This window comes from Salvelinus alpinus, chromosome 17, assembly GCF_045679555.1.
Source record: "Salvelinus alpinus chromosome 17, SLU_Salpinus.1, whole genome shotgun sequence".
NCBI lineage: Eukaryota > Metazoa > Chordata > Actinopteri > Salmoniformes > Salmonidae > Salvelinus > Salvelinus alpinus.
The window spans coordinates 11,612,116-11,624,212 of NC_092102.1; the positions used below are offsets into that span (position 1 = coordinate 11,612,116).

The following is a 12,097-nucleotide window of genomic DNA, read 5'->3' on the forward strand; positions in this document are numbered from 1 at the left end:
TGTCTTGCCCATTCACCCTCTGAATGGCACACATACACAATCCATGTCTCAATTGACTTAAGGCTTTAATTAACCTGTCCTCCCCTTCATCTACAAGTTAAAAGTTTTAATGTCACATGCTATAATCCCAACAATGTTTTAATCAATAACAATGTAATACTACAAATAACAAGGTAGGAAAAAAACACACAATATATAAAAATAAGATATAGGAAGAACATGATAAAGTCAGTAAGCATCCTAAACTTTTTCAGGACCGTCTTTCAAAGATAATTCATAAAAATCCAAATAACTTCACAGATCTTCATTGTAAAGGGTTAAACACTGTTTCCCGTGCTTGTTCAATGAACCATTATCAATTAATGAACATGCACCTGTGGAACAGTCGTTAAGACACTAACAGCTTACAGAGGGTAGGCAATTAAGGTCACAGTTATGAAAACTTAAGACACTAAAGAGGCCTTTCTACTGACTCTGAAAATCACCAAAAGAAAGATGCCCAGGGTCCCTGGTCATCTGCGTGAACATGCCTTAGGCATGCTGCAAGGATGCATGAGGACTACAGATGTGGCCAGGGCAATAAATTGCAATGTCTGTACCCTGAGACGCCTAAGACAGCGCTACAGGGAGACAGGATGGACAGCTGATCGTCCTCGCAGTGGCAGACCACGTGTAACAACACCTGCACAGGATCGGTACATACGAACATCACACCTGCGGGACAGGTACAGGATGGCAACGACAACTGTCTGAGTTACACCAGGAACGCACAATCCCTCCATCAGTGCTCAGACTGTCTGCAATAGGCTGAGAGAGGCTGGACTGAGGGCTTGTAGGCCTGTTGTAAGGCAGGTCCTCACCAGACATCACCGGCAACAACATCGCCTATGGGCACAAACCCACCGTCGCTGGACCAGACAGGACTGGCAAAAAGTGCTCTTCACTGATGAGTCGCGGTTTGGAGATTTGGAGGTGGATGGTCCGTCATGGTCTGGGGCAGTGTGTCACAGCATCATCGGACTGAGCTTGTTGTCATTGCAGGCAATCTCACCGCTGTGCGTTACAGGGAAGACATCCTACTCCCTCATGTGGTACCCTTTCTGCAGGCTCATCCTGAAATGACCCTCCAGCATGACAATGCCACCAGCCGTACTGCTCATTTTGTGCGTAATTTCCTGCAAGACAGGAATGTCAGTGTTCTGCCATGGCCAGCGAAGAGCCCGGATCTCAATCCCATTGAGCACGTCTGGGACCTGTTGGGTCGGAGGGTGAGGGCTAGGGCCATTCCCCCCAGAAATGTCCGGGAACTTATAGGTGCCTTGGTGGAAGAGTGGGGTAACATCTCACAGCAAGAACTGGTGTGAGTAAAACAGAACTCATTTGGCAGCAAACTTCCAGACAGGAAGTGAAAATTCTGAAAATGGGGCTCTGTTTCAGGGCCTGCCTATTCAACTGGCTTATATTTATCGATATACATGCACTTCATACGCCTTCCACTAGATGTCAACAGGCAGTGGAAGGTGGAATGGGGTGTCTAGCTTGATCTGAGGTCGAACAAGAGCTTTTGGAGTGGCAGGTCAGGAATTTCCTTTGTCTACCAAGGCGCGAGGCGGAGCTCGACATTAGCTTCTGAAAAGCTTTCGGTTTACACGGCGAATATCTCCGGCTCTGATTTTATTTGATACATGTGATAATAACATCGTAAAGTAGGTTTTTTCAACCGAGTTTTATCGGTTTATTCAACGTTTATTAGGACTTTTGGAGTTTTCCATTCTTTGCGTCAAGAGAGGGTGGGAACGTTATCAACCTTGGCTAGCATTGTGGCGCGAATTCGACAGAAGAAAAGGACATTCTAAAACCAAACAACGATTTATTCTGGACCAAGGACTCCTTGTACAAGATTCTGATGGAAGCTCAGCAAAAGTAAGAACAAAGAGTCCTATTCTCCTCCGTTTTGGTGAGTGCTGTCTCACAATAACGCAAGCTGTACGTTATGGTAAAGTTATTTTTAAAAATCTAACACGGCGGTTGCATTAAGAACCAGTGTATCTTTCATTTGCCATACAACAAGTATTTTTATGTAAAGTTTATGATGAGTTCTTTGGTCAGATTAGGTGAGTGTCCAAAATAGCTCCGGACATTCTGGGGAAATGTTGCTACATATTCACAATGTATAACCACGGTTTGCAGCTCTAAATATGCACATTTTCGAACAAAACATAAGTGTATTGATGTTGTGATGTTATAAGACTGTCATCTGATGAAGTTGTTCAAGGTTAGTGATTAATTTTATATCTTTTGCTGGTTTTTGCGATAGCTACCTTTTGCGGTGAATAAATGCATTTGTGTGTTTGACTATTGTGGTAAGCTAATATAATTCTATATTGTGTTTTCGCTGTAAAACACTTAAAAAATCGGAAATATTGGCTGGATTCACAAGATGTTTATCTTTCATTTGCTGTACACCATGTATTTTTCATAAATGTTTTATGATGAGTATTTATGTATTTCACGTTGCTCTCTGTAATTATTCTGGCTGCTTCGGTGCTATTTGTGATGGTAGCTGCAATGTAAAACTATGATTTATACCTCAAATATGCACATTTTTCGAACAAAACATAAATGTATTGTATAACATGTTATAAGACTGTCATTTGATGAAGTTGTTTCTTGGTTAGTGACTAATTATATCTCTATTTGGTCGGTTTTGTGATAGCTACCTATGCGGTAGAAACACGGTGAAAATATGCGGTTGAGTCTTTGGCTATTGTGGTTAGCTAATATAAATACATATTGTGTTTTCGCTGTAAAACATTTGAAAAATTGGAAATGATGGCTGGATTCACAAGATGTTTATCTTTCATTTGCTGTATTGGACTTGTGATTTCATGAAAATTATATTATATGATATCCCTGTCCCGTTAGGCTAGGCTATGCTAGTCAGCTTTTTTGATGAGGATGCTCCCGGATCCGGGATGGGTATCACTGAAAGGTTATATTGTTATTTTGCTCGTTTGATGACTTTGCAGAGTTCAAAGCGGGACTTCTTGTACTTGTTCCTGTTCTCAGCCGTAGCTTCAGGGGTGTCTGCGATAGCCCTATCCTTTAGTTTAGTGCCAACCTCAGTGTTAATCCAGGGCTTTTGATTGGGGAAGCAGGAAACCTTAACTGTGGGGACAACATCGAAGATGCATTTCCTAATGAAGCCAGTGACGGAGGTGGTTAGCGCGTCGACGTTATCGGTGGAGACCCGAAACATATTACAATCAGCGCTAGAAAAGCAGTCTTGTAGCTCAATCTTGGATTCTGGTGACGATTTTTCAACAGAGCGAGTGACAGGTAATCCCTGTCTGAGTTTCTGCTTGTTTACAGGAAGCAGGAGTACAGAGTCATGATCTGATTTGCCGAATGGCGGACAAGCGAGGGCCTTGTATGCTTGCTTTTGGGTAGAATAACAGTGGTCTAGGACTTTATCGCCCCTAGTGGCGAGGGATATGTTTTGATGGAAGTTGGGCATCACATGTCTTAAAGGAAAACTCCACCCAAAACCACTCATTCCTTTAATTTAAAGTGTTAAATAACACAAATATTTTTGGTGAACAAATGTTTCATAGTGCCGTTATAAGGTTGGTAGCAACATGGAAAATCTGTTGCAGCTCAATTTGACTACAAAATCCACAATTCAATGCTCACTCTATGGACTGGCTGGCAAGCTAGCTAGCAAATGTAGCTACACACAATAATAACAAAGACAATATCAGCATGTAACATAGCTAGTTAGCTGGCAAATCCCCTAAACAAACTGCACTACCAATTTAGGAGTCTACAACCAGTGGATCGATGTGCCTCAGATGGGAAATGTCGCCCATGCAATTGCCGCGTATTGCATTCTGGGTGAATCTGGGACAAGGGGCGCTCCCCTTCAAAGAGTCTATTGGGCGCTAGCTCAAAAACCCAACATGAGCACGAATTTTGTCAACAAGAAGTACAACATTACATATCTTTTCTGAGATGTGAGATAATTAACTTGCCATCAGTAGTATCGTATAGAATCGTGACATTACGTACTTGAGGAAAATAGACACATTTCTCCACATATACACTGACTTCGAGAAGGGATTGCGTGACGATTAGCTCAGCAACCACATGACGCAGCATGACAACGTGAACGCGATTGGTCAACAGTCTGTTGGTTGGGGCGTTATACAATACGTTCCTTCATTCATTGGATTCCTATCTCCTTTCTATATCCAGGTTGCACCATACAATGCACCCTGACTAAAGAGGCAGACAAATTTTTAAAAAATGTGCTAGACCCTCCGTTAAATTACACATTTCTCGAGGTAGGAATATTGCAAAAATATAATCAATAGCTCATTTGACAGAAGCCATCCTCCCGAGTTATGAGATCGGCCAGTATTGAAATCTGACACGTATGAAAGACGTTATTCTTAAAGTCATATTCCTATTAACTTCCAGTGTAGTGAGAGCGACTTTATCACAGTGCTACATCATACTGGCCAAATTTCTGCCTGATTGAATGCCAATAACTCAGCTATACATGAAATGACCCTGGGAATCGATAGAACATCACTCAGATATGCACAAAAAAAACATAATGTTCAAAATGGGTGAACCTTTCCTTTAAGTGCTAGCTTGTTATTTTTCTTCTGAGGTGGAATGCATACAACAGTCACGATAACAGCTGAAATCTCCCTCGGGAGGTAAAAAGGTCGGCATTTGACCATCATGCATTCCAAGACGGGTTGACACTTCCTCCGCTCTCGAGTCAGCACACCAGTTGCTGTTGGTGAAGAAGCAAACCCCTCCCCCCTCGATTTCCACCAACTCCATTGTCCTGTCAGCATGGTGAATGGAGAATCAATCGTGTTGGATAGCCATGGGGGGTATCTTGTTCAAGAGCCATGTTTCAGAAAAGCAGAGAATATTGCAGTTTCGAGAGTCCCGTTTGTAGCAAATATGCGATCGGAGGTCATCTATCTTATTATCAAGGGGCGCTCTGCCAGGTCGCAGTTGTAAATGAGAACTTGTTCTCAACTGGCCTACCTGGTTAAATAAAGTTGAAATAAAAAAAGATATATAAAAAAAACACCAAGTGACTGATTGAAGTGGATTTAACAAGTGAAATCAATAAGGCATCATAGCTTTCACCTGGATTCACCTGGTCAGTCTATATCATATTTGAGCAACACTACATGTTATTGTGGAGAGGGATACAGAAAGAGTCTGCTAACCAGTGGTAATGACAAACAATAACTTTTACTGACCTATCTGAAGGTACTGTTATTTTTCTCCCTCAACTCTGCTTACTTTGCTATATCTCCTGGGCTGTTAGATTCCATAGACACAACAGGACAAAGCATAAATCAAGAAAGACTGGAGGAATGGTTTAGAAAATGTTGTGAAGGAAACTGAGCAGAATGCATACCTGTTGCTCTGTTTTGCCAGACACTCACTGAGATTTAAAACACCTGTTCTGGGCAGATAGTATAGGCTATGGGTTGTGTTTGCACCTTTATTGTGCCACGAAGATAAGTGTGAACACAAAGCAGCCATAGAGAGGAGTCCCTTTCAAGGAGCCAGCAGGACAATTCCTCCATTCTTCTGTATCCTTACCTTGGGATATGACTAGTCTCTTATTCTTAATGTAATTATAAGTCATTCTTCATGTGGTGCCGGGAACGAATGCGAGCAATTTTCTAGCAGGACTGAAGACAGCTTAGGGAATTGTCATTGTGTGATTTAACAAAGTAATGTAGATCTGCTAGGTAAGAGGTAATAGTCGAACATCTTCACATTGTGCCCAGACAACATCTGCTACAGTATAAGCCTGATGACAAAAACGTTGAAATGATAAGCATGCAAGGAATCCATGATAAGGAGAGGATAACCCTGGTATTTGTGATGAGTTATGTGATTATTGCTACTGGATGATTTTCAAGTTACTTTATATGTTGACCATCTTTTAACAATAATACCTTTGTCACTAAGGGACGATATCATTTGTTTATACAGTACAAGTTCATGCCATAGAAGCTTTAGACTGCCATCTGCTGGCATATTCCCTAACAAAACAAAGGGGATAATACTTATGAGGGAGACGGCACTCCTACATGTTGATCAGTTAATTAACTCTCCCTGTTTAACTAATTAACCTTACTAGACTCCTATAGCTGCATTATGACTGTACAGGTTTTCTCCTCTCTATTATCAAGCAGCTGGACTTGCAGGCTAATATTGACAGATGAGGCGAATTTAACGTACACGGACAAACTGTTTTTAACAGCTTCTCTTTAAAGGACTTAGTAAGTACAAACATTTGTTTGACACTGTGGATAGTTTGTTTACAAGCTTTTCTGAGGCTTGGCAAACGATTGGCTATGCACAAAAGCTGTCAAGTAGCCAAAGTGTGTTATTCCATTAGAAACTACTCTCTCTTATAAACAGCACACTCTGTCTTATAAACAGCAGCCAAATAGCAGGGCAAGGGCTTTCTATCTCCTTTTGGTTACTATGGTCCTTGTTTGTTCTATAGAAAACCCACTGCCCCCCCTACTACCACTCTCCCACCTTTCAAAACACCCCTGCTCATATCTTTCCTCCCACTCCCCCTCGCCCACCTATCCAGACTCAGACAGTATCTCAAGCCCCACCCGCCTCAGTCTCAGCCTTTCTGATGGGGAGGATCAGCTGGACCGCCTCCAGCAGGTGGAGCTTGCCCGGGGCATACACATGTCGCTGTGGAGGGCAAGCAGGTGGAGCTTGTCCGTCTCATGGCGATGCCCATGTACATTCGCGGCTGCTCGGAGAATGTGAAGAGTGGCAAGGTAAGACCCGAGAGGGCACCAAACTGTAGGAAGACTTAGGCCAGTATTCAGTCAATCAAACCCATGTGACTTTCCGAATAGCTCTTTCAGAGGTGGATTCATTTGATTTTCACATCAGCTTGTCCTGTCGGTAGAGCAAGTTGACACTTGATACAGAGATTGACGGTCTGGTTAGTGCGTTGGAGCCTGGAGACTTCTCAGCCTGGTTTGCTCTCAGAACTGAACGAGTCACATCAAGAGATCTTCAGTTTTTAAATCAAATGTCAATTTCCACCATCCGGTACATGCTGTGGCGCAAATCAAAGGCACTTGTGAAATTGGAATCCTGAAATCCATTATCAACAATCGGTTGAATGTGATTTGACCTTTGACCCCTGTGCAGGTGCTGCTGGGCCTGTCAGATGAGGACCTGGAGCTTGGGTTAGGGGTCACCAGCTCCATGCCCCGCAGGAAGCTCCGGCTGGCCATCAAAGACTACAGGGACGCTGAAAACGGCAGGGGGTGAGATGCTCCGCTCCTCATACACCTTCTCACACTAAAACCACAGATCTAAGATCCAGATAACCTTAACCATTAGGAAGGTACATGAATATCTGACCCTGGATCAACCGTTAAAGGCGAACTCTACTACTCTCATCTGCAATGGTATCAGACACACATATACAGTAGCAGCTTGCTCCCTCTAGTGTGAGATGGCCCTCTGCTGGTCAAACATGACTATCACTATTCTAACACTGCATAACACCACACATTATTGGTGACAAGCACATGTAAGCAAGGTTAGACAATGATCAGAGACAGAGGTACAGGGTTTGGCAAACCCGGTTTCAGATTTGGAATTTGAGCTGCCTCCACCAAGCGTTCCAAGGCAATTAAAGAATGCATATGCAAACCAGAATGTGAATTAGAATGTCACTTTCTTGCAGAGTTGGGGTCAATTTCAGTCTGTTGAATTGGACATGGCTTTTCCCCATAGGAATTCAATTCAATCCCTGGAGTTGGGATTGAATTGACCCCAACACGGGTGTCAAGGAACATAGGCCCAACAGTTGAAAGTCGGAAGTTTACATATACCTCAGCCAAATACATTTCAACTAAGTTTCACAATTCCTGACATTTAATCCTAGTAAAAATTCCCTGTCTTAGGTCAGTTAGGATCAACACTTTATTTTAAGAATGTGAAATGTCAGAATAATAGTAGAGAGAATGATTCATTTCAGCTTTTATTTCTTTCATCACATTCCCAGTGGGTCAGAAACCTACATACACTCAATTAGTATTTGGTAGCATTGCCTTTAAATTGTTTAACTTGGGTCAAACATTTTGGGTAGCCTTCCACAAGCGTCACACAATAAGTTGGGTGAATTTCCTCCTGACAGAGCTGGTGTAACTGAATCAGGTTTGTTTCCATAGTCAAGTTGTATTCTGATTGTAAACTGGCATTTGTCGATGTATCATTAGTGACATCTTCATCTGCTTGTAATCTGTTTCCATCTCCTCCTATCTTATCTCTTCTCATCTCTCCCAATGTCCTGTCATCTCTTCTCATGTTATCTTCTTCTTCTCTCCTCATCTCTTCACACTGCAGGCTGTCAAAGGCTGCAGACATGGACCACCACTGGGTGGCCAAGGCCTGGCTGATCGACGTGGGGCTTCCGCAGTACTCGCAGGCCTTCCACACACACCTGGTGGACGGGTGCATGCTCAACTCTCTGACACAACGTGATCTGGAGAGGTCCCTCAACGTCACCAAGAAGGCCCACCAGGTCAGCCTGCTGCTGGGCATCGAGCTGCTGCACACGCTCAACTTTGACAAGGAGGTAGGTAGTCATGCAAACAGCAACACACATCCATATAGATGTATCCAAGATGGCGTAGCAGTGCATATGTGTTTTGTCGTTGTCCAGTGTAAACTTAGTTTTTTTAGTTTTTTTTTGTCTATATTTGAATATTTTTCAATCTCTTTTTATTTTTTTTAATTAAATATACCTTCCGTTAACCCGCCTCACCCAATGTAATACGGATCTGCTATTTTTAGACCTTATAGCTAGAACCTCCATCAGAAGCTAGCAATCAGATGCTAACCAGCTAATTAGCTACTAGCTATTTAGTCATTGTTAGCCACTGCTATTACCTTTAGCTCAGACACCAGCCGCTTTTAGCCTGGATAATACCCGCCTGTCTGCACAGCGCGATATCAACCCTGAGCATATCGGACTGCTTTTCTCCACCAGATTCACCAGATTCCTGCTGTAAGCTCTGGACCATTACTCCAGATCATCGCAGCTAGCTAGCTGCTACTGAGTGGCGCAGCCCCAAAGCTAGCCTTGAGCCAGGCCCATCTCCCGGCCTGCTCAGTGGACGCTATGACCACTCGACTACACAGCTGATGCCTCCCGGACTCTTCACTAACACGACTAGAAGCCACTACATCACCGGATTTCTGCCGTAAGCTCTGGACCGTTGCATCGGATCATCGCAGCTAGCTAGCTGCTCGCGAGTGGCTATAGTGGCTAACGCCCTTGTCCCGAATCCAGCACCAGTTAGCCTCGAGCCAGGCGCATCTCCCGGCTAGCAAACTAAGTTACTCCAGCTACAATACCTCTTTTGCCAATTGGCCTGGACCCTTTGTCGACAGGGAGACCCGCCAATCCATCACGACTGGTCTGCCGACATAATTCTGTCCAATTTGCCCTCAACTGGCCTTTGTCGGACGTCGGGGAAGACGCTTCTGCCAGCCCCAGCCTGCTAACTTTATGAACGGCGTGTTCCCCGCTTGCTACCGTAGTAACGACTGCCTAACGGCTTCCCTGTTTCATCTATTGCTGTTCACTGGACCCTATTATCACTTGGCTACATAGCTGATGCCTGCTGGACTGTTCATTAATAATCACAGCACTCCATTTTTGTTTATTGTTTATCTGTCAGCCCCAGCCTCGAACTCAGGCCATGTGTGTAGTTAACTGACCCTCTCTGCCCATTCATCTCCATTTTACCTGTTGTTGTTGTCTTAGCTGATTAGCTGTTGTTGTCTTACCCGTTGTTGTCTTAGCTAGCTCTTCCAATCAACACCTGTGATTGCTTTATGCCTCGCTTTATGTCTCTCTCTAATGTCAATATGCCTTGTATACTGTTGTTTAGGGTAGATATCATTGTTTTATTTTACTGCGGAGCCCCTATAGCCCCACTCAACATGCCTCAGATACCTCTTTTATCCCACCTCCCACACATGCGGTGATCTCACCTAGCATAACTAGTGCCTCCAGAGATGCAACCTCTCTTATCGTCACTCAATGCCTAGGTTTACCTCCACTGTACCCACACCCCACCATACCCGTTTGTACATTATGCCATGAATCTATTCTACCACGGCCAGAAATCTGCTCATTTTATTCTCTGTCCCCAACGCACTAGATGACCAGTTTTGATAGCCTTTAGCCGTACCCTCAACCTACTCCTCCTCTGTTCCTCGGGTGATGTAGAGGTTAACCCAGGCCCTGTGTGTCCCCAGACGCTCTCATTTGTTGACTTCTGTAACCGTAAAAGCCTTGGTTTCATGCATGTTAATATCAGAAGCCTCCTCCCTAAGTTTGTTTTACTCAGTGCTTTAGCACACTCCGCCAACCCTGATGTCCTTGCCGTTTCTGAATCCTGGCTTAGGAAGGCCACCAAAAATTCTGAGATGTCCATCCCCAACTACAACATTTACCGTCAAGATAGAACTGCCAAAGGAGGAGGAGTTGCAATCTACTGCAGAGATAGCCTGCAAAGTTCTGTCATACTTTCCAGGTCTATGCCCAAACAGTTCAGAGCTTCTAATTTAAAAAATGTATCTCTCCAGAAATAAGTCTCTCACTGTTACCGCCTGTTATAGACCCCCCTCAGCTCCCAGCTGTGCCCTGGACACCATATGTGAATTGATTGTCCCCATCTATCTTCAGAGTTCATTCAGTTAGGTGACCTAAACTGGGACATGCTTAACACCCCGGCCATCCTACAATCTAAGCTAGATGCCCTCAATCTCACACAAATGATCAATGAACCTACCAGGTACAACCCAAAATCCGTAAACATGGGCACCCCCATAGATATTATCCTGACCAACTTGCCCTCCAAATACACCTCTGCTGTTTTCAATCAGGATCTCAGCGATCACCTCCTCATTGCCTGCATCCGTTATTGGTCCGTGGTCAAACGACCACCCCTCATCACTGTCAAACGCTCCCTAAAACACTTCTGTGAGCAGGCCTTTCTAATCGACCTGGCCCGGGTATCCTGGAAGGATATTGACCTCATCCCGTCCATAGAGGATGCCTGGTTGTTCTCTATAAGTAATTTACTCACCATCTTAAATAAGCATGCCACAGAACAGATATAGCCCTTGGTTCACTCCAGACCTGGCTGCCCTCGATCAGCACAAAAACATCCTGTGCCGTACTGCACTAGCATCGAATAGTCCCCGCGATATGCAACTCTTCAGGGAAGTCAGGAACCAATACACACAGTCAGTTAGGAAAGCAAAGGCTAGCTTTTTCAAACAGAATTAGCTCTAACTCAAAAAAGTTCTGGGACACTGTAAAGTCCATGGAGAAAAAGAGCACCGCCTCCCAGCTGCCCACTGCACTGAGGCTAGGAAACACTGTCACCACTGATAAATCCACGATTATCGAGAATTTCAATAAGCTTTCTCTACGGCTGGCCATGCTTTCCTTCTGGCTACCCCAACCCCGACCAACAGCTCCACACCCCCCGAAGCTGCTTGCCCAAGCCTCCCAAGCTTCTCCTTCACCCAAATCCTGATAGCAGATGTTCTGAAAGAGCTGCAAAACCAGGACCTGTACAAATCAGCTGGGCTAGGCAATATATAAAATTATCCGCCGCCATTGTTGCAACCCCTTATAATAGTCTGTTCAACCTCTTTCGTATCGTCTGAGATTTCTAAAGATTGGAAAGCTGCCGCGGTCATCCCCCTCTTCAAAGGGGTGACACTCTAGACCCAAACTGTTACAGACCTATATCCATCCTGCCCTGCCTTTCTAAAGTCTTCGAAAGCCAAGTTAACAAACAGATCACTGACCATTTCGAATCCCACCGTACCTTCTTCGCTGTGCAATCCGGTTTCCGAGCTGGTCACGGGTGCTCCTCAGCCATGCTCAAGGTACTAAACGATATCATAACCGCCATCGATAAAAGACAGTACTGTGTAGCTATATTCATCGACCTGGCCAAGGCTTTTGACTCTGTCAATC

At 44.1% G+C, this 12,097-nt stretch overlaps 2 protein-coding genes across 6 annotated transcripts in view; both read left to right on the top strand.

Annotated features, from left to right (window-relative positions):
• LOC139542148 (kazrin-like) overlaps positions 1-7,344 on the top strand; it is a 226,436-nt gene extending 219,092 nt beyond the window's left edge. For all 3 annotated transcript variants that reach the window (XM_071347236.1, XM_071347237.1, XM_071347238.1), the window contains 2 exons: positions 6,650-6,848; positions 7,231-7,344. In XM_071347236.1, coding sequence (XP_071203337.1) covers positions 6,650-6,837 — 188 coding nt within the window. In that variant the 3' untranslated portion in view covers positions 6,838-6,848; positions 7,231-7,344. The remainder of the gene's footprint in view (positions 1-6,649; positions 6,849-7,230) is intronic.
• Positions 7,256-12,097, top strand: part of LOC139542150 (transmembrane protein 51-like) — a 29,739-nt gene continuing 24,897 nt past the window's right edge. For 2 of the 3 annotated variants that reach the window (XM_071347241.1, XM_071347240.1), the window contains exons 1-2: positions 7,256-7,349; positions 8,437-8,668. In XM_071347241.1, the coding sequence (XP_071203342.1) occupies positions 7,288-7,349; positions 8,437-8,668 (294 nt within the window). In that variant the 5' untranslated portion in view covers positions 7,256-7,287. Of the gene's footprint in view, positions 7,350-8,436; positions 8,669-12,097 lie in introns of those variants that run through there. The other variant, XM_071347243.1, reaches the window with a different exon arrangement.